Source organism: Lutjanus erythropterus, chromosome 9 (genome assembly GCF_056507025.1).
Source record: "Lutjanus erythropterus isolate fLutEry1 chromosome 9, fLutEry1.hap2, whole genome shotgun sequence".
NCBI lineage: Eukaryota > Metazoa > Chordata > Actinopteri > Lutjaniformes > Lutjanidae > Lutjanus > Lutjanus erythropterus.
The window spans coordinates 30,099,433-30,123,063 of record NC_139325.1 but is presented as its reverse complement, the minus strand read 5'-3'; the positions used below and the strand labels follow the sequence as shown (position 1 = coordinate 30,123,063).

The 23,631-nt window shown below is 41.2% G+C and overlaps 1 protein-coding gene across 1 annotated transcript; it reads left to right on the top strand.

Moving 5' to 3' along the window:
• Positions 1–812: 812 nt before the first annotated feature.
• stk40 (serine/threonine kinase 40) lies at positions 813–23,368 on the top strand. Its single transcript, XM_084727074.1, has 11 exons — positions 813–1,028; positions 5,618–5,744; positions 6,220–6,305; positions 6,983–7,126; positions 8,613–8,837; positions 10,453–10,505; positions 15,993–16,108; positions 19,735–19,879; positions 20,283–20,402; positions 20,522–20,606; positions 21,475–23,368. The coding sequence occupies exons 2-11, from the start codon at positions 5,627–5,629 to the stop codon at positions 21,691–21,693; spliced, it is 1,311 nt and encodes a 436-aa protein (XP_084583200.1). The 5' UTR covers positions 813–1,028; positions 5,618–5,626; the 3' UTR covers positions 21,694–23,368.
• The last annotated feature ends 263 nt before the right edge of the window (positions 23,369–23,631 follow it).

Sequence of the window (23,631 nt, the reverse complement as noted above, 5' to 3'; positions counted from 1 at the left end):
ATGGTTTCCATTAAGAGAAAATGCTGCTTTACATGATTTTGGTGGGGTTGAAGATGTAGTGTATGCAGTATTATATTATAATTCAATAATCACTGGTTGGATTATTATAAAATCTTTTATTTGTAGAGTTTAGGACAGAAGAAATAGTTCTTAGTTTGCAATCTAATGTTAAATGTAAGAAGTTATGTTCTGTCTGACAAATGTTTTATCACTTGAATAGTATTTTTAGTGTCTTATCCATGAGGGCCAGGCATTTGCAAACAAACACTGATATTTATGTTGCGTTTTTTGATACCACTTTTTTTTACTGTATCTTTTAAAAAATATATGTATTTATTACTTGCAGCATGTGATGGCATAGCAAATAATATGGAAACCTTTAAAGCATCATCAAAAACAGCACAGGCATGTCCTCCTTCTCATTATTCAACATGTTAACATTGCATGAGGTAAATATTATTAAAAAAAAAATCTAAAATGACAAAAGAAAATAGAACATAAAATACCCTAAGAGAGGAGGTAGGCAATAGGATGCAAACAGTTTCTTAAAAAGGGAATTCTTGTATCATATTTGCTGTGTGAGTGCATTTCTGGTAATTCATAACTTGAATAGGCTTATCGTTAATTTTACTGTTTCAAACTTTTACCGTACAGACAAGTATGACGTAATGTGTTTCATTTGGCAAATTTTATTATGCAAAGAATTTCATCATCAGTGCGTAACCATTTACTTGGAAAAAACACACGGGAGATATCATTGGTCGACTGCAGCTGTCAATCAAATAAGTATGTGCGTCATTTCCGTTGTCAGGTGGCGCTGTCGCTGTGGAAAGATGCGATCAGCGACGAGCGGAGGCTTTTCCTTAATTGCTCATTTCGGTAACAGAGGCTAAACAACCCGAAACCAACCCCTCTGTGGTCTCTCCTGTTCAAGCGACAAGCTCCGCACATCCACCACACCGTTTACCCAAGAAATGTCGATGTTGTAAGCAGACAACGCGGACTTTACCCGGCGGTTTTGGCTCGAGGTAAGCGAGGCAGCGACTACATTGCTGTGTAGCTTTCTGGCGAGGCTAGCCAGCTGTAATGTTACCTACTTTGTTTAAATGGCCTCCCGGCTGCCTCTCTGGAGCCTCTGGCTTCGGTGTTAGCTAACGCCAGCAGTCACATTTAAAACTCTCCTTCACACAGCAATACGTGCTAAAGTAGCCGCAAGCTAACTAACGGCTCCTCTGTGTAGTTTGCACCGAAAGCTCAACTCCTTGTTGTGTTGTGTGCCCCTTTGTGTGGCCGGTGTGCGTCTTTAGCCGAGCTATTCAGTCAGCTTTGTTGTTGTACTAAGTTTATAAATGCACTTAAGCTTTGTTTTATGTAACCCTATGTAAATACACATCTTAAAATAATGCGTACGTTTGTGTTTATTTAACGTTTTAATGATCACCTTAGTCAGACGTTGCCTACATTAACGCACGCCGTTTAATGCGGTTTAGTGCGTGCTTTAAACCGTCTCCGGGTGGTCAAATAGTCATTGTTGTGGGCAAAACACATTAGCACCTGGCTACTCGGGTTGTGAGCTGTCTGTGGGGTGGTTTTGCACAAGTTGTGAGGCATAACGTCAGCGTTTTACTCCACGACTCGCTGCCAGATCTCAGCCGTGTCCAGACCTTGTGGTCGCAAAATGGCACCAAACAATGTGTGACAGTCTGTGTGCATTTGTAATTATTTGTCGTCCAGTGGTTTATAATGTGACCTTATGCACAGGCAGCCTTGTTGTGGAGATGGTTATTGCAATAATGTAGTCAGTAACTGCAGAGGTAGGCTTCATATCTGTAGATGTGTGTATGAGCTGACATGAATGATTGACATTTCATTCAAGCAGCAGCAACGTGTATGACCTTCCAGTACTTTTTACCTCTTTGTCCTGACTTTGGCGTTTGATTTGCATTTGGCTTCAGTGATTTTGATCATACTATCTTAAAGAGGTGTATACCAGTTTCATCACAATACAATATTATCATTGAATCTTTGGACAAGTAGTTATATAATAGTTTCTCAAAGTCTGCATGATACAATTTCATTTTAATTCGGGGGCCTGCAATCGATATCAGACAATATTGTATGTTTATTTTTAATGGTATGTCTTTATTTTAATGCATTCAGTTACATCTATATAAACTCACCAAAACCTTGTGACTAAACTATTAAGATATTGTGATAAAGACATGCAGATGGTGCTGCGTGTCTGATAGGGCTGGGGATCAGCTATAAAATTTTGGATAATGGTACTGATACCTTGATACGTTTTCAATGACAAATCCATTTTAACAAAAAAGAGTCACATTACAGCACAGTTACCCAAGGAAGAAGCTTTTCAGACTTGAAAGCAGTTGGACAAACTGTTTTACACAAAGCACTATACTCAACCCGGATAACTGGACTAAAATAAATAAAGTGATGGAATATCTGTTCAGTATTGAACTATATGAAGAATATAAATAGTTTTTAAAGCTCCAACTCTAAAACTTTAAATACTAAATAACTGTCAAAACAGGCATTGAAATTTGGTCAAGGCATTTTTCTGTTCTCACTAGTATTGAAGCAGTTCAGTCGGTGCCATAAAAGTATTGAATTTCGGTACCCAGTTTTAATCTTTACACCCATGCTATGTTACTGGCTCCAGGTTTTGTTATCCATCCACTTACATGTTTACTACCTGCTCGAATGTCCTTCTGTTTTCTTTGTCCATCCTGATACCACCTTGATTTTTTTTTTTTTTTAAATCAAGCTGTTCTTGCAGAGCCAGACAAGTGGCATGAGTCTGGGTGGGTGGATCTTGAGACACCTACGTGGTTGTTTTGTTCTGATACTATTTCAGGAGCCCACATTTCTCGTGGGCACCGGCAGCGTGTCTCTCCTCCTTTTGTGTGATATGATTCAGAGGCTGTATCTGTTCTTGTCCTCCCTCTGGTACAGTCAGAGGCAGAGGCAGTCAGAGGCAATCTTGCTTGCCAGATCACTGGCTGTGCAGAGAGGCGCAGCAGTGTCAGAAAAGGATAGCTGGGTGCTGTCATCGCACTGATGTCATTTAGGTCACTGTGCATTAGTTGGTTGCATTGACCTTTGCTTTTTAAATGTGTCAGAGGTTGGCTGCACAGCACTGCAGCTGGTGTTTAGTAGGTAGATGAATAGCCTTGGGTCCATTTGCTGTGTGTTATGCAGAAGTTTGTGTCCATGACTCAGTTTAGTGTTAAGTCCAAGGTGCATGGATTAGTATTTAGGGAGGTCATCCTAGAAAATTGTGAAATATGTCAATCTGTGTTTCCTACAGCCTAATGTTGTGTAGACCCAACAACTAGGCTTAATCAATTGATCGAGAAAATGATCGACAATAGTGCTGCAGCTAACAATTACGATCAATTTGTTGATCATTTTCTTGATTAGTAGATTAGTTGTTGGATTCCTCAAAGTGGTGAAAAATGCTAATCAGCGTTTCTCCAAAGCCCAAGATGGTATCCTCAAATGTCTTGTTATGCCTGCATCCCAAAGATATTCAGTTTACTGTCATAAAGGAATAAAGAACCCAGAAAATATTAACATTTTAGAAGCTAGGATTAGGGAGTTTTGACTTTTTCCTTTAAAAAAAAAATACTAAAACCCACCTAATCTATTATTATTATTATTATTGTTATTGTTATTGCCAGTTATTTTGAATATCAATTAATCATTGCAGATCTAATTGACAGATTAAACAACAGTGACAGTATAGTTAGTTGCAGCCACTGACTACGTACTTGGAGAGAAAGCAAATGCATACAAAGTACAATCACAGATAACCTTGTTAGAAATGTGGGAATTGGCCACAAATGAAATGCCTATTAGGTTTGGCTCTGTCTGCTTCTTATTTCATTCTATCTAGCATTCTTCTTAGCACTCAACCAGCAATTTTAAATGCATTTATCTGGCAGCACCGGAAGCTGTGTTTAGATTGTTGATTCTGCCAGCCACTCTGGCAGCTGGATTATCCATTGCTTTGCCTTGCGTGCTCCAGAGTAAGATGCTCTCTTACTATTGGCAGCGTGACTCGGTGTCACTCTGGTTTGCGCCATAAATGCTGTCAGAAAACCTCAGCTCATCAGACTCAGTGGGTGATGACTAGTGGAGATGGAGACAGATGGGCGAGAGACATGATGATGACACTGTCTGCTGTCTGGGATCACAAAAAGCCTCATGGAAGTGAGAATTCATACCAGCCCATACTGACTGCCAACTGTCCTGCCTCCTCTCTCTGCCCAAAAACGCCAACTGGCGAGTGGTGCACGATTAGTTTTGAAACAGGAAGATGGTCTAATTCATTAAAAATATTTCTCTTTTTTTTCTAGTTTGTTCCTCTTGCAAGACTGGTTACATATTCTGATGTGGGTTTTTTTGTAAGTTTGTCAGCTCTCCACTTAATGCCTACTTTAGAGTTCATGAGACGCTTTGAATTTTACTAGTCTGAATCATCTCTCTTGTGGAGTTGGGTAAAATATGCACACCACTGCTATCAGTCAGTGACCTTTTTACGCTTTCAGATATACCATTTTGTATTGCCTTTCTTGTGGGCCTAACTTCTGAGTTTTTTTCAGTTGATATGGTGCACATGTCAGAGACTTGAGGGCACATTTCACGCTCTTATTGGTGTCATCACCTAGACATTTAAGCATTTCTGTCCAATGGAAACTCGGGACGACAGCATGGTGAGTCATTCCTCTCGGTTCAAGGCACTACTTCCCTGTTACAGGAAACAGATGGGGTTTCATCACATTGGAACTCAGTATCTGTAAACAATGCATACCTCTTACTCTCTGAATTCTGGGAGGTAGATCTGCTGTGGCGGTTAAAGTAGTTTGTGTAATGATGATGTGTCATACTGTGTCACCGGCTCTTCTGACATGTGAATCTAGTTCCTTATCATAGTGAAAGGGTTTGGCATCTGTTTTTTTGTTTGTTTCAGCCTTGTACGGACACGCATGTCCTTTCAGAGGAAGGTCTGCGCAGATAAGCCGGCTGTACAGATTTTGAGATAAAACACGCAGATTAAGAGAGGAAGGATTTTCTAAACCATGCCCACTGCAGCAGGAAAGCTAAAGACGGATATGTGCTTCAGTGCTAAGATACAAAATAAAAAAACATTCTGTTTAAAGAATTTTGTAAGAGTGCAAGGAAGCGTCTTCCACTTAAATTGCAGATTGTGGCACATTCGCATTGCATGTTGGGGAGATTGAATTTGAGGTGTCACCATTGACGCCAGCAGCCATCACTCTGAATGGTGCTGTAATGGCCTCACATTCACACTGAGGTGTTGGTAAATGTGTGGGAGGGATATTTAAAATAGGCTGGGAGGAGCTGCCCTGAAGTTTACCTCCTTTTGCTTCTGTTCATTAATCAGTGCACTCTCAAGCAGCCTGCAGGACCACTGGTAAAGCTCTTTATTTTTAAACAGACTACTTATTTTTAAAACCATTGTTGGGTTACAGATTACTGATGCTATTTTGTATCCTTGCAGTCACATGTATGCACTTAGCCTTCAACTTGACTATCTTTATTCCGTGTACTAATCAGATATATTCCCCTGTAGAGCTCCAGTATGTCCAAGCGGCGGTCGTCGGAGAGGGGGGCTGGAGAGACATCAGGCAGGGCCAGCAAGCTGCAATGTCCTGGGATATCCGGCAATAATGCCAAGAGAGCCGGGCCCTTCATCCTCGGTAAGATAGCTACTAGTTTTTGCCCAAAAAGTATGGAAATAGTAAGAAAGGTACGTGTGTGGCTGAGATTGTGTCTAGTGCATTACTTTTTGTGAGCATGTGTGATTTGTCTGTGTGCAGAAAATGGGGAAAGGTTTGTGTGTGAGAGTCGTGGGGTGTCTCTCTGTGCTTGCACGCCTGAGACAAGAATGTGAGGAATTTTGCTGATCCCCATGACATCGGCCAGAAAGGTCTGAGTCTGTGTTATTTCCTCCTGCTGGAAAATGTATTTCTCTCCCATACTCTCCATCTTGGATGTTTTCTCCTACACAACTCCTCCACTATTTGCAAAGCAGAGTGCCAAAGAAAACATTACACTGGGGGTGTTAATGGGTACGTGCACATGCGGCCTTTTAATGAGCTGCAGCGAGAGCACACACTCCGGCATGTAGCCTGCCTTTTGGTCATGCAGCTGTTCCTCCTCTTATCCTTGCAGGGCCTCGCCTGGGCAACTCACCAGTGCCCAGCATAGTGCAGTGTCTGGCCAGAAAGGACGGCACCGATGACTTCTATCAGCTCAAAGTAAGTCTGTCAGGGTTGGCACGTGTAGTTGTGTTTTTCCCTCTTATGAATGCAACGAGTGAGGCACCCAGTTCAATAAAAAAAAAAAATTGAACATATGATTGAAAACAAAGCTATGATGTCCCAATAGACATCTGAACCTTTGACCTTCCTTTGTTGGTGTTCATTTTATGGCCCCCTGTTTTAGTCTGGCACAAACAACAAAACCTCAGCCGGTTAATCTGTTTATTGGGGCTATCCGATGTCTGTTACACAAGGGAGAGCACCATAGAAGGGGGGAAAAGGAAGGGCGGAAGGTAGTGCCCCACCTGGAATGTCAACTTTTAACCCCCTCGACCATGTAGTGAGTCAGTGCGTGACCCTCCCTTCATACCCGTGACTACAGCGCCTCAGTGTCTGCTGCACAGCTTGTTTACTCCACATTAGTATATGAGCTACTATTTTAAAGCTGCAGCCCTGTTGTACCTTTCTACTGCACAGATTATAATTTCTCATTAAATGCCTAGTAAATGTAATTTAATGTCATGTCTTCAGTGATTTAAAAGGTTTAGTGTCAGGACTGAAGATTAGCTTCATACTAAATGGTTAAAGCTCTCTTTCCGTTGTCTGATCCTGCATGAGCTCTTGTCTTGTGACCTCTAATGTTTGCTCTGTTCTTGTGCTTGTGGTTACGGCAGATCCTGACGCTGGAGGAGCGAGTGGACTCTGCAGGAGAGACTCAGGAGGAGAGGCAGGGGAAGATGCTGCTGCACACAGAGTACTCCCTCCTGTCTCTGCTGCACAACCAGGATGGTGTGGTCCACCACCATGGCCTCTTCCAGGTAGACTGGGATGTGCACACTTTGGCAATTAAAGTGATTGTTTGGATTATTTGGTGTGGGGTTGTATGAGGTTGATAGTTAGTGTAGTAACTTGGGTGGATGACAAGGAGTATCAGCATGGAGGCTTAGCAATGTCACGTGGACAGGTTTGGCAACAAAATGTATTTTATCCACTTAAAGAGGTCAACCTAAAGAAAAAATCTGTTTAAGTGTCTTGCACCACCCTGTCAGGGTTTTTTGCAGTATTGACCCACTCACTGTACAGTATTCTGTTTATTACATGGCTACTTATTTTAGTAAAATAATCTGCCATAAAATATTCATTTAAAAATTATTATATTGATTTTAAAAAAGTATTTTATTGCTCATCCAGAGCCTATGATTAGAACTGCATTGCATCTACTCTAAGTAATGACATTGACTATTGCTTAGTACCTCATACAACCCCACATCAAATAATTTACATTTCTGCAGATGGGTAATAATTAATATCATGAGCATAAAAGAGTTTCTTATAGTCTGTGGTGTATTACTCATTGCTGTGTGGGCGAGCATTCTGTATGATTGAACATGATAAATACACCAACATTACCATGGAGAAGTTTGTGTCACTTTCTGTTCAGATCGGAATATGGCATCACCATGTACAAGTAACAGCATGTTCTTATCAGCTCAGTAATAGCAGAGGTAAGCTTGTCATTAGTCCAGCCAGCTGCTTGCATTTTCCTTATCAGGTTTGTTTCAATAGAGAAGTGGGAGTACCATTAAAAGCCATATTTATCTGCAGTCATTCTCTATTCACAGCCCCATCCATTCACAATGAGCACCCCACCCTCCCCCCCCCCACCTGTCTTCCCGTCTGCGTCCTCCTTTAACTTTGTTATTGTTCCATCTGCCTTCTCTCTCCCTCTCTCTGTGTTTTTCTCCTTTGTCTCTCTTTCACATCCTGTCTGTTCCACTCTGCCGGTGTTCTCAGAATAGCAGCATTGAGCCATGCACTCTGATTCATTTAGGCCTGCAATATTGATTGGATTATTATAGTGCATCTCCACTGTGAGAGAACCAGTTAATAATGTACGCTTTCAGAGGTGCTGACTGCATCTAAAAAAAAAAAACGACAACCTGATACAGAAATCAATAAGAAGTGGTGACTCCGCTAAGACTGGGAGTTGGAAGAAGAGGAATGACCTTTGTTATTCGTCCTCCACCACCCGCTGTGGAGGGGGGTAAATGTGTCTTATTCACATCAGCTCCATGCAAGCTGGTGATGGCCTCTACCCTGCTTGAATCTGTGTCTTTTTAAGATGAATGAATCTGCTCGATAGCACATGAATCCATTCAGTTTGATACATTCATGGATGACTCGACTTATATTGATTGGATGCTGGTGGAAAGTCTCTAAAATTACACCAACTCCTGCCTACTTACAAAGTGAGTGACTTCCAGGAGACAGCTGCTCACACATCTCTTTGTTGTTGTTTCCCAGGACCGAGCCTATGAAATTGTGGAGGACATGGAGGCGAACAAAGTGCGCAAGATGAAGAAGCGGATCTGCCTCGTGCTGGACTGCTTGTGTGCTCACGACTTCAGCGACAAGACGGCAGATCTAATAAACCTCCAGCATTATGTCATAAAGGAGAAGCGATTGAGTGAGCGTGAGGCCATCGTCATCTTCTACGATGTGGTGCGTGTGGTGGAGGCCCTTCATAAGGTGAGTCAAATATGCATCTTTCTTACCCATCATACTATGGCTGAACGATATGACTTAAAAATAATATCTCTTTATTGACTAGTCCATGATTGAAGATGTCTATGTCAGTGTACACGTTTTCTCTAATACAACATACCGAAAATTTCTCATGGTGCAAACGTATGTAGATTAAACTACACAACAGTATATAAAGTAGTTCAAATTAGCTTGACCTTAAACATCTACAGCAGTAAAATGAAATGTTCACATTAAAGAAGCAGTAACATTAATCCAGAAACATAATTTATGATAGTAATGTTGACAGGGACTATACTGCACAATGAGTACTTAAAAGTTTATTTTGCTGTAACACTTACATTTACCTTGGGGAGGTTTGTTGAATTGCAGACCTTTTACTTGTTGTGGGGTATTAGTACTTCTACTTAAGTAATTTTCACCTCTGGTTAACACACCCACAGCCTAAATGCAACTGTTTACTGGCTTATCCCTATATGGAACACAGGCTTCTGGCTAACATGTGTCTATAATACAGATCAAGATGGGTTTGTTGAGAAATTGAGGAAGCTAGTTACAGAGATCGTACGGGCACTGGAAACACTTGATGTTTTCAAGGGTTGAAAAGTGCTTGAAATTATAGTTGCATTACAGGTATAATAAATCCTGAATACACTTTTTCGATTAAGAAAAAAACAAGATATTGGCTCAGCCAGGTTATAGAGGATGCCAAGTCTATTCGCAGACAGACAACACATTTTGAAACATGAAACTTGGTGTTACCCCTTTGAAGAGTGCGATCACAAAACATAATTTTGGTTGTTTATAGCACAGTAACACCTGATTTAATGTGATGAAGAAGTGAAATCATCATTTTGAGTTTTGGGCATAAAAATATGCAGTGGACTGGAGCTGCAACGTGCTGGAAAAGCTTGAGAATGCACAGTGAAAACTCTTGAAAAGTGCATTGATTTGCATTTAGAAAAGCTGTAGGAACCGTGTATTTAGCAGCTACCAGCCAGGCTAAACACAATTAAAATAGCCTAAAACCACAGGTGTTCAAGATTCGTTTGGGAGCTGGAAGTGGTTAGAGAAACGAACACTATCAAACAGTTGATCATGTTTTCTCTTGTGAAATTCATTTCTCTGCCACCATATACAACACATATACAGCACAACATGCAACAGTTGTTATTGTACTGCAACCTGATCTTCTTTACATGTGTTATGGTTGACTACAGCAATGTAACTACCCCTCAGCGGCAACCAGGTGAACCACTGAAAACTCAAATATGACGATATAGCCATCTGCTCTATCCCACATTAATTCATACTTGAATATATTCTCCATATCGCCCTACCTTGCACCATACTGCCTGACAGTGTGCATGAAAGAAAATATGTACATAGAGTTTTCTGGTTTCATCAATGAAGAAAGCTGGGATACTACAATGTTTTTGTCAACTTTAGGAGAAATTGCTTTGTTATTGTTAGCTAGCTGCACATCCTCTCTGATTACTCATATCCCATGCTTGTGTGCCACTCTCAGAAACAAACTGTTTTAGTACCAATGATTTGACCAAACATTTTTCCCTCTCTTCTTTCTCTTTCCTGCCTACAGAAAAACATTGTGCACAGAGACCTCAAACTGGGAAACATGGTGCTGAACAAACGGTAAGAAGAAACTAATTGACTCACACGGCCTCGTCAATCAGTTAGCTGGCCAGTAACCTCTCCCATTATACAAGGGTCAGTCATTTTAGCCTGCCAGTAAGTCATTCTGTCTCAGCTCACGTGTGTGAGAGGCCCCAGCAGCCTGTATCCTGTGTGCATTTGGCTTTAAACCCTAGCAGGGGTCACATTCTCAGACTAAGAGTGAGATCAGTTGTAGGATCCTAAAGCCTCACTCTCTTATGCCTGACTCTGGCCCGTGTCTGTGTGTTGAGTAACGGCTGATGATTCATTCCCCATGGTTGAATTTTTTGGAAGCGGAGGGTGAACCGGACTCAAAACAGAGCAAAGAATATGCCACTGCTTTGTTCTCAGTGGGAGAGTGTTTGGGGTGGGATGGGTGTGAGCAGCAGTGTTACATAGCGCATAGGACCCTGGTGAGTGCACCTCAGGTCACAGAATGCTGCAGCTCAGATAGGCCCTGCAGAATGGAAAACTACTCATCTGTAAAGCCTTCTCCAAACACAATACACACAGGGTGTATTAGAGAGAGAGAGAGAGAGAGAGAGAGAAAGAAGTGTGTGTGTGTGTGTGTGTTTGTGTTTGTGTTTGTGTGTGTGTGTGTGTGTGTGTGTGTGTGTGTGTGTGCGTGTGTGTGTGTGATACCCATCCCAACGTTTTTCTTATGAGTTTGTCCAAGTTTACATGTTTCAGCTTCATTTTCCATTGAACCTAATGAGGGCTGCCTCTGAACTGGACAGGTCTGCACTAGGGGTGCCTGATATTGAATTTTTGTCAATGTCTGACATTTTCCAACTCATTTTGACCGATTGTAGATGCAGTTATTGATATTAGGGATGCAATTCTAAAATGATAGTCAATATATCTTGGTACATCAGTTTGTGATTTCCATACATGATAATTTTTTTTCTCACTGTGTGCCTGCTTGCTATTATCAAAATATAGCATATTTGCAATCCATAATGAGTTTAGTTTGACACAATTTCCATACAGTGTGGTCTTTGTCCAGGTCCCTTTACCCTTAAACCTCATGGAAGCCAAAATGTGTCCATATACTGTCTTTCAAGCCAGAGGCTGCTGGTTGGATTTCAGCCATCTCCAGTTGCTGACACTCAGCCATTCTCACAAAAATTCAAGAAGTAGCCTAGTTGAGAACATAAAAACTTCACACATGTTTATGTCCATCTCGTTTCACTGTCCAGTTGGTTCAGCTGTACCGGACCTACAGCCCAGTCTTATGCAATTGTTACAGGCAATCATAATGTCATGAATTTAAATTTAAATTTTTGAATGTTGACATTTGTGGATTGATTCATAATCTTTCAAGAAAAAATTGTGAAGCATCTAAGATTTTTTTTCTCAACCCCTAATTGATACATGCACACATTTTTCCACCTAACATAAGTGAACATCATGTCTCTACCATAATGGCATACAAAGCTTTTCAAAACGTACGTGTATATTCGCAGGGCAACGTAAGAAAACTGCTGCTGACTAGACATGAAGAGATAATCGGTTTCTTGATAGAGCATGATAAAATCTCCAGTGATTAGTAATACCGTTTCATCTGTACTGCAGACATATTTTTCTTTCTACCACAAATTTGTGCAGGCTCTTAAAATGGCCAATTAAATGTTGAAGAAATGTGATTTGGCTCCTGATATGACCAACACTGAGCACTCAAATAGCAACTCTGTTATCCTTTTTGGGCACTTCAAAAACCTCAGCACAACAGACATGCTTGCATCATGTGCACATAATTAAAGCGTTATATCGGCAGAAAGATTGTCATTTCAAGCCTGTACAAATATTTCATTTTAAAGCCTTTATTTACTGATACAGATGACATGCCAATAAAACTGTATATCCCTAAGTTGCCCAAATATTATTGGAGACCGATAATCATTCCACAAAGCAGCATCCTCATTTGGAGGGACATGACTAACACCAACACGCATACAAACTCCTGCGCTGGTCACACACACCTTCACACTTGCATCACATACAAGTGAGTGTAATTCTGAGGTTTCTCATGCTCGGTCACCTCTAATGCATGATGTGCAAGTCTGAATATGTGCATTCAGATGTCACATTGCAAGCTTATCTCTTTACCACATACACACTCTGTATCTCTGGCGTCAGAGCCCATTGCCCCCACCACCAGCAGCAGCAGCAGCAGCAGCAGCAGTAGTAGTAGTGATGGTGGTGGTGATGAAACAGGAGAGTGTTTTGGCCAGGAGAGGAAGGTGGCGGGGCGAGGAGCAGACGAGCGGAACACTCCGTCCCAGCTGGAGACAAAGGAGAGGCCTGCCAAAGGCCCCATAGCTCAGAGCTGACTCACACCGCAATGCACGTCACACACACACACACATAGTCATCATTTATTTACCCTCCACTCTGCTTTTTCTCTATTTTCTTTTGCACCCCAATCTTTTTCCTGCTTCCATTGTCTTTCTCTTTTATCCCCTTTGTCACATCCCTTTTTTCTTCTCACTTTTCCCGTCTCCTTAATGCATCATACTTTGCTTGCTTGCATGTTTCCTCTGTCCCTCCACCCTGGATGTGTTATGAATGTACAGTCAGCACGGGAAGGACATGGTCAATTTAGATGCAGACCGATCCCAAAATCCCCTCTCCTCCTCCCCTGCTGCTGCTCATCGTCACTCTGGGAAATGCACCGATGCCATCAACAAGCTCAGCAGTTTATGCAAGAATGATGCGATTTCCTCTTGCAGAACCAGCTGTTATGAAAGCAGGATGTCATAAATCAATCTGCGGGGTCGTTGACGCTGTATGTCAGAGCCATTCTGACTTCCGAAATTTTTGTTGAATTTCTAAAGGGACATTCATATTTTTGTTTATTTCTTTCACAGAGCTCCTGTTAGTGTCCATCAACATGATTACTGTATTGTCTCTGGGATGGACTGAATTAGAATGATTGATTTTGTTTTTTGTTTTTTTTCATGCTGTTTGGCACAAAAGAATTCACCCTGGAACTATCCTTGAAGTTTTTATTACATCACTGTTTTTGAAATATGTAACAGTATTAGCTGAGCAGTAGCCATGATTTAATAATGCCAACCTTAGAAATAAGGATAAAAGCATTTGCAACAGAACATGAGTCCTAGTATAACCCTCAAAATCATTGATTTGCAACTGTACTGAGAAATTAAGTTTGCTGGTCTCTGCAGAGTTTGCCCTGCGGTTTTCAGTGGAATGACAGACCCTGATAGCTGACTGAAAAGATTGTTAATTAAATGGGCCCACAGTTGTTGTGACTCTTTCTAGTACTTTTGAAAAAGAAAGGAAGGTTAGGGACTGGTCTGCAGTTATTGAGAGACCCTGGATCGAGGTGTGGCTTCTTAAGTAAAGGTTTAACCACAGCAGTCTTAAAGATAATAGGAACAGTACTGGTTGTAACTTACACATTTACAATATTTAGCATTGTAGGGCCCAGGGACGGGCAGCGATCCTTAAAAAGTGTAGCTGGCAAGAGTTCCAGGAGGCAAGTAGTTTAGTAGAATTCACCCTGGAATTATCATTGATTTTATTTTATTTTTTATATTGCTTTGCTATTTTTGAAACTGGCAAGAATATCAGATTAGCACTAGACAACCTTCAAAACAAGGATAAAGGCTGTAGTAAACCTATGGTCCTAATATAACCCCACAGATCACTGGTTCGTAACAGTTCTGAGAAATGAAATTTGCTGCTCTCTGTAGAATTTGCCCTGCGTTTAACCTCCTTTCTCGTCAGCTGGTGTATTTTCAGCAAAAAGTTGCGGGCAGAGAGAGAAGTCAAGGGGCTGTTTGGGTTTCTGGTTTCCTGACTTACCCGGGGATCACATGACCAGGAAGCAGAGACTGTGTGGTCTCTCTTCAGTCCTCAGGGACCCTTGCCTCACGAGGCAAACATGCAATTTCATTTACCCAATCTCCGGTGCAAGAATAGAAGCCTTGGTCGTGATGCATACAGACAAAGGAACAGACTCACTCCATGAAGGAAGCTTTTATGTCAAGGGTCCTTGAAGCATTGCACTCTGTTCCTCTGGCCCATCCTTGTGCACATCACAAGGCCACTGTACTGTTATAGAAGACACTTGGATCACCAAAGCTGTTGGAGGGTTCGGATCACATAAGTAGTTGGAAATTATGTGAACTACATGTTCTAAAGGGAAGATTGAGATTGGAGCACTTGTTTGAAAATTGAGTGTTTGACAGGAATTGGCTCCAGACGCTGTAATGGGAGCAGTGAATGTGTGCGATGGAGCAGGGTGTGAAAGTGAGACAGAATAGGGGAAGCTGTTGACCTCAGGCCTTTTAGAAAGCGGATGTGGGTGAGGAGCGTGATCCAGAGAGGACCCGGGCTCTAGACCGTGGCTTTTGTGTGCGCTCATGTGCCTCTGAGTACATTTTCTCGTGTGCGTGTGTTCACCATGGGAGTGATTGTGTGGGTGCACTTGAAGTTGCGTGTTTGTGTACATATTTTAAATCTTCGTGAGCTTTATATATTCATTTGCCAACCCATCACCATGCAGGCTGAGTCATCGAGACAATTATCCCAAGCCACAGGTTGACTCATATGTTTGTCAAAGTGCGGCTTTTTTTATTTTCTCTTTCTCTGCTAAAAGAACAGAGATATAGAACAGTTCATAGTCCCCTGGCTTTAATACTGTTTCTCCCCACCACAAGCAAACTAAATTTACTTTCATGACTCAGAGAAAAATCCTATAGTGCCACATTGTTTCCACAGAAACCAAATTAATCAAACATCGCTGGTAACATTAGTGGGTCTTCTCAGACTTTGAAGCGCCACTGTGTCTGGAGTGGTCTTGTCCTCAAAATGTCTCAGGCCTGATGAAGGAAGATGGCCATCAGCTCAAACAGTGATTTAGAGTTTATATGAAGCTTAAGAGAAAGGTACAAAACAGTACAGGAAAGAGATAAGAACACATTAAAGAGAAATGTATCTACAATAACTCCTAATGCAGAGAGCTTTAGAGTTTAGTGGAGTTCATGACATGAACATATGTCTCAACTGCAAATGAAACATAAGTAGGCCTAGATTGGAGATTCTCTTCTAATAAGAGGGGGTCTGTGTGCACTGCTTTGCATGTGGCAGTCCTTGGATACTGATGTATTTTTAAGCCCCAGTGAACCATGAGATTATTAAAACAACAAGGCATGCTCGCAAGTTCTCCCTGTCTCTGTCAGCCTGTGTTTACTTCATGCTTGGAGCTGTGGGTATGCAGTGTTTCACATTCTAAACTTGCATTTGTTATGAGTAACACTGTTTGGCTACTAGTTTGCTACAAAGAGTTTGCCATGGGTCGATCAAGCTGGAGTGGAGAATACTTGAGGGTTGTTCATAAGCAGTGGTAGTATTTGGATCATTATTGGATGAAGAATTTAATTCTGATTAAAATCTTAAGTGTAAAAACCTTTGTTAAATGTGTTTGTGTGCTTACAGGACTCATCGAATCACCATTACCAACTTCTGCCTGGGAAAGCACCTGGTGAGTGAGGACGACCTGCTGAAAGACCAGAGAGGAAGTCCGGCCTACATCAGCCCTGATGTGTTAAGTGGTGAGTGAAAAACAGATACGTTGCATGCATGTTCTTTCTAAAAGACAGTGAGTTTATGTGTACAAAACACATATATTCACATTTACATGCAGCTGGATTTCGGAAAACTTGAATGGCTGGAGCCACTTGGGCTGCTTTCTGTTTCACGTCAAAATATTCTTTTCAAAGTTTTCCACTGGTGCTCGTGTTTTATTTGTTCAGCCACCAAAGGTCAGCACTGAGATATCTGTGATGTCCAAGTCTTTCATAATATTTAAAAGTAAATGTTTTCTCCTTCCAACCACAAATATCGAGCAAGGTCCGCTGCACTGTTTGAGTCCTTGCACTTCCCTTTTCCATGTAAATGAGTGAGTTTCTGTCATCTATCATGTAGATATGCGTACCGTATTTTGCCATCCGACCACCTTTGGACCGTCCTCAGTCTTAGCATTGATTTTATAACATGTATACTGCTGCTAGGTAACTTTACGTATGTGCTTTCACAGGGTTCTTTTTTTAAAACGTGTCGGTTGAAACATTAAAACAGCTGGAGACCTCTCAGCTGACTCAAATCAAGTTAGCAGTAGCTTACATCAGCCAGCTACATTTATGAAATCTGCTTGTGAGTCATAATTTTAGCCGACAAAATCCGCGGTCGTCAGCTAGAAATGAGAATCTGCTTTTATTTACTTCTCTAAGGAATCACAGTGTTTCAACAATTACTCCCAATTACAATGTTAAATCTGCCACAGTTATCACCGTAAACTGCATAAATGCAGTGCAAGAATGGAAAGCTTGGCAGGTTTAGCTACAGTAACTAAGGAGGGAGGTGCTTAGTGAAGGGTCAATTGAGACACATATTCATGTCATGTCAATTTTCCTAAAACCTGAATTCAGAATGAGGCCTAATTTAGAAAATCCAAACAAAATATGCTAACATGACTGTTACCAAATTCAGAATATTGACACATTCAGAATAACAGTGGAAAATTACTGTGAGTCAGTGTACAGTAAATAAGATGCGTTTCAGATGCATATCCTTTCTGATATTCAGTCATGTATTGTCTGTTTTTGAAAGGGTGATGCTGACCACCCCAACACTCACAGGTTTGAAAATCTTCCTCACTGCCTTGGCTTTGATAGTGACCACTTTAAGGTATGAAATAGTGTTGTGAACTGTATTAACTGCAAATGAAACTGAGTTCTCTCTATTTCCAAAAAGTGGTATACCAGAGAATTCTGGTAAAAAGAGTGACCTTTGTTGATTGGGGTCCAGATGGGATCCTGGGATTCTTTTAAAGAGTATTGCGAAACATTAAGCAGTCCGTCTTGTGTTTGATTTTCCGGTTATTAAGCAAGAATAAAGAAAGGATGTTGCAATCTGGGGCTGAAATAAGCTTGGAATAGCCTTTTTTTCTGTCTTTCTTTGTGTAGTCAGGGTGATGTTGCATTTTCTCATGGTATGTGTCTGCAGAGGAAGCTACTTTCCGGTCTGTGTGGAACAGTTTCTTTTTCTGCAAAAAGCAGAAATCCATTTTTATTGCTAAACTTCACAATGCTGATTTGTCAAAGTAAATGTGCAGACCTGAGTGCCACACAGCAATCAGGTTGATGCTTGACCATGCACCTGAATGGCAGAACCCCATTCCATTCATTTAAACAATGATTTGGAGAACATCGTCCAGGACAGTGCATATTAAGAAGAATCATTTCAAACAGAAATCATTCACCTCAATCCACTCAGACTGTAGATAAAACCCGGGCGTGTATATCAGCATAACGTGACAGGCACACAATTAAACAGAGCTTCAGTGACTCACGCACTGATGACTCACTGGAGGGAAACTACTCCCATCTACCCCCGTCCCCTCCCATCCCATCCCCCGCCTGTGTGTGTGTGTCTGTGTGTGTGTCTGTGTGTGTGTGTGTGTGTGTGTGTGTGTGTGTGTGTGTGTGTGTGTGTGTGTGTGTGTGTGTGTGTGTGTGTGTCTCACAAGCTTTAACATAATTGCCTGCTGCTGTTGCTACTGCCTGCCTGGCCATAACAGCACTGCCTATGGTCATGCACAGCCATGATGCTCCACCCACACCAGCTCCAGTTTATTCATCACAGATTTAATGGCTGGAGGTTAATTATAAAAACCGCTCTCCCATTTTCAAAGTCAGCAATGTGCTGGGAATTTCTAGGAAATAAAATGGATGAGGAGTCATTGCTTGTTTGTGTTTGCTCATCTCGTTAATCATTAGACCGGGTGACTTAACGTGAACTGAACTTGTTAAAGGGTTGATCACCGCTGAGTCACAAAGGGCAAAAACTGTCATTGCACTTCACAAATGCTGATTTCAACTAAGGATGTTCCTTGCAACTAATTTCCCTGGCGATTAAATGGAAATTTTAATTTTGACTAGCTGACTTCTAAAAGTAAGAAAACACTCAGAAGACATATCAGTCAAGAAGGTTGCATTCCCAGAAAAAAACTGCCTGTATTAAGAGTCATTTGAAGCAGTTAATCACATTCTTCAATAACCAAATGGTATATTAAATGCAGCTGGAATGTCTCACATTTTTTGCCTTGTGTGAACATTGAATGCTATCATACAAAACATAACATAACAACTAACTAAATGCATTGTATTTATAGACCAAGCAGTAACACACAATTTGCAGGTAAACAGTGTCATGACCTCATAACATAGTTGTCGCACAATGTGGATAACGTCAGCAGGGCTAGCACCAGCAGCCTGCTCTTCTTGCAGGTTAGCGTCCACATGCCTGTGCTTAGTGTGTCTGCACATTGCTACAGCTGACTAGTGATATGCACAGCCTACAAACACCCTGTTTTTTTATTTTCATGATCAAAGTACTGACAGATTGTGCTGGTTTTATGAGATATCATCTGTTTCACTTTGTTGATATTGATGGGGGCTGCAACTTGCTCTAGTAGCGTAAGCCTGTGTGACATCTTAAACTGACTTTGTGCTTGAAAAAATATATAAATACTGGCATATGCATTTGCTATGATATAATTGGCATATGTATTGTCTGACATTTTTCACAGAACCTGATGGAATTTATTTTTTTCAGTTTCATATTTACTTGAAGGTAGAATAAGTAGAATTTGTCAGCTGCAGTTTGTAAACACACCGGAGAGATCGTTGATTGTCAAGTCTCACTCCCAGGATGTCAAATACTGACATTTTGGGTATGTGAAGTGTCCTGAGCACAGCAAGATCATGAGAAAATAAGAAGGTACAGGTGGAGGACACGGCCTCTGATGCTGGCACCACCTTACGCTTCTAGTGGATTATGGGTGATAATTTAGAGGGACTGTTTTTGTATGCATCTATGCAGTGTTCTTTGGGGAAAGTCGTGCACAATTTTCCTTCAGACAAGTTTGCTATGTTTTGTTTTTTAAATATAGTTATTAATAATTATCATTAAGTAAATGTTTACTGTTAAGGTGCCCTGTTGTCATATTGAATTTTATCTCTATGTGAGGAAGATCGTCCATTGGACTTTTTTTTACCTCTTTCAAAGTGCAGTATCAGTTGGGCCCTGTTTTGCAGTGTAGTGAAGCATTTTGCATTTCAAACACCACATTTGTTGATCTCATCCTTACCCCCCCCCCTCTCCTTTTTGTCTCCAGGTCGACCGTACCGCGGTAAACCCAGTGACATGTGGGCTCTTGGTGTGGTCCTGTTCACCATGCTGTATGGCCAGTTCCCCTTTTATGACAGCATACCTCAAGAGCTCTTCCGTAAGATCAAGGCTGCTGAGTACTCCATCCCAGAGTGAGTACTTGTCCTGCATATGTGCCATTTTGGTGCCGATTTATTCAAAGTGATCGAATCCACTGCTCTCACAATAGTCACAGAAGATTAAAAGTACAGTTTGTAGTCTGTTTATTCTCTATTCATTCTTTCATAGTTCTGCAACACAGCATGAAATTGACTGTGGTTTTATTGAGGGAAAGTTTGCCAGTTTTCCCCCTCAAACAAAATGAATCATTGTTTACAAGTTTAGACCAACTATTTTTGCGTACTTCATGCTGGATTAAGCTTTTTTTGTGCTGAGAATTAACCACATTTTCATATTCAGTTTGGACCTGAGGAAATCTTTCAATAGTAGCTCTGTTAAGCTGAGAATTACAGTCACATTTTGCAAATAAAACTTTTCTCCTCCACCTCCTTACAGGGACGGTCGTGTCTCTGAGAACACAGTGTGCCTGATCCGAAAGCTGCTGGTGTTGGACCCTCAGCAGAGGCTGACTGCAGGAGAGGTGCTGGAGTCTCTCAGTGTCATCATTGCCTCATGGTAATTGCCCCCCTCTACTGGATGTTTGAAAAATTACAATGACTCCACATGGGTCGTTGCAGATTGAGAAGCTCACTGTTGATGTTGATCATCATCCTTGTTGTGTTTTCTAATCACAGGCAGTCTGTTTCATCGTTGAGTGGCCCCCTGCAGGTGGTTCCGGATATTGATGATCAGGTCAATCACCCAGAACATCTGCAAGAGGTAAATTATTAGAGAAACATGACATCACAGATCTGAATATGGAGCCTGCTGGATAAATCCAGGCTAGCTTAAATATAGCTACATAAGATGGAGAGTTACCTACATGCATTTATGTGCAACAATGGAAAAACGTTGATGTTATTGACATTTCCTGTGGTTTTTCCTCATTTTTATATTGCTTCTCAGATACACTTCCCAGTCGAAGATTAGTTCTAACAGAGTTTAGCAAAACTACATTTTAAATAAGTAAATACAGATTTAAAATTAAGCAGAGCTCTGTTGCACAATAAGAAGCTAATCTCAGGTTAGTAAATACAGGTTCAGTGATGTAAACTGAAATCAAGTAGAGTTTAATGAATATGGAGATACTGGCTTGCCAAAATTTAACTGCACAAGAAATAACTTTGAGTGCTGCAGGGCCTAGCTGTCAGCCATTCATTTTTGGCAGCTAGCTAAAAGCTAAAAAAAAATTATCATTTGCTAGCCATCTTAAGGTTTTTCATTGTTTGCTAACTTAAAAGTAGCTTAAAAGTTGGTTAGCCTACTAATGATAGCTCAGCAGAAGATTTTGCTCAATCCATCTCAAAAAGGCTGCTATTTTAAAAGGTAAACCCCCTCAAGCGTAAATTGATCTCAGTTTAAATTAAAGTTTCGGTGCATTAGATTAATCTCATTTTGGAGTACAAAATAAACTTAAATGAGTGTAAAGAGGATTAAATGTCATCTTTTTAAAGATTGTTTTAAAGTTTGGTGCAACATATTTTAAAGTTAATCCATGATTTAATCGGGGTTAAAAATCAATCCTCGTATTGATTTCATCAGCTCAGATGTTGCAGCACATTGAACAGAACACATTTTCTTCCCTCAGGCCAAGGTGATAGAAGAGTCTTCACAGTACGAGTTTGAGAACTACATGCGCCAGCAACTGCTGTTGGCTGAAGAGAAGAACACTATCCACGAGGCCAAGAGCTTTCTCACCAAGCGCCAGTTTGGCAGCATCCCACCTGTAAGGCGTCTGGGCCACGACGCCCAGCCCGTCAGCCCACTAGATGCCGCCATCCTGGCACAACGTTTTCTCCGGAAGTAGTCCCCAACCTCCACCCATCTTAGCCTCTCTGACCTCCCCAAGGAGACTCCTCCTGTGGAGTCCAGAGAGGACTGCCGAGGATAAGCCCCCATATTGAACTTGCATACAGGAGGCCCAGCCTAAACCAGGGTGCAGACGGCCCCTTTCGTAGGTGGGCTTTGGGCAAGCTAGGTGGAGCCTGAGTGAGGAGGGCACCAGAACAAACTGCCGATTTAGAACTTCACTCCTCATGTCTGGATCCTCCAGTGTAACATGGAGGAAGATCTGAACCAAAGGTTCCTTGCCCTCAGGTCACCCACAGTCAGATCTCACTGTGCACTCAACCTGATGGCACAGTCACACGTGGGGCTAACGCAAGGCTCTGCCCGAAGTGTTGAAGAGACGATTAACCCCGTATCCCTCCTCCTCCTCCTACTGTAACACTTTCCCCGTCAACTCTGGATCCCCTGAGCAATACAGGACCAGAATCATGTAGCAACCCCTTCTCTTCCTAGTGGTTAATGGTATTGCCTCAAGTCAGATCACCTGATTACAGATGTCACTTCTCTATACCTCCATTCCACCCTCCTCCTCTCACTCCTTCCTCTTCCTCTCTACCGTTTTCCTGTATCTCAAATGATCTAGACTGGTCCTGTCTGTTGACTTCAAATCAATCTACCTCTCTGTCTCTTCTTCTCTGTTGGTAAACCATGCTCACTGTTCTGAGACAAGGGATTGTAACAATGGAGTCTTGATGCCACCAATGACATAAAGCATTAATGTTTTCTGTCAGAGTGATAACGCTTTGAAACCTTCCCAGTGGTTTCAAAACAAATCTGAATAAGCTTTTTATCATATTTACATTAATAAGTAGCATTTTATCCCTACCTTTTGATTGAAGATACTGAATATCAAAGTATGCGTACATGCATCCATTGATATTTGCAGAATGCAATGTCTCCTGCTTTCGCTCATCCCTGTGGAAATCTATTTTTAGCATCTAGGCAGCTAGTGTGAGGTACCTGGAAGTCACAATGCCAAGAACTGAATGAGAAAAACTGTTGGATCCTCCCCCGCCAAGGCATATTGATGGTAACGCTTCCTCAGTGCCATTATGGTGAAGATCAGGCACTGTCATGTTTCTATTGCCAAAAATCATGTCTTAAAATTTACTCTTAGCCAAGGAAACTGGTACCCACAGCCTCATTCAGAATCAAATGGCTTCCAGGTATTCCAACCTCCCTGTTTCTCTTTATCAAGACAGATCATGGGACAAGGTTTTTTTTTTTTTTTTTTTTTTTTTTTTCAGTATGAATGTGAACTGTCATTCTACGCTTTGATACGTCTGCAGTATCTATGAGTGTGTATGTGTGTGTTTTCGGGCCAGGCAAACGAAGAGTCTGCAGAGTGGTCGAGCTGTTCACCTCTGACAGTCACAGACCTCTTTAAGCTATCCTCCAATCATTGTGTTCTGTTATCTGGCCTGCCTCAGTGGCAGACACTGTGAAAAAAAAAAAACAGAGCAGGCTTTGCTAAGACAGGGCTTGACTAAATGTTTTAGCGATTGTCATGAATGCTTTCTCAGTTTTGGAAAATGTCAACATCAAGCCCTCTCTCTAGCTCAACTTGTACATGCTTGTATTATCTCACACTGTAAAAACAGAAAAAGTTGAGAAAACACAAAATTTCAGGGTAACTACTCTGGTTTCTTGAGTTTTGACCCCAACTTAAAATCTTGGTTTGAAAAGGTGTAGCCAATAATCTTTTGTTGAGATTTACTTTTCTTCTTTACATAAACTTCATTCTTTGAGTGTTAGAAACCCCCAAAAATGTATTTCAGAAATTGTTGAGTAGACTCATTGAAGTGAATAATTGATTATAATTTAATATTTTCAATTGCAACATGTAATTTTCTTATTTTTCTGGCACCCAAATAATGACAAATAAGGTTCACAACTC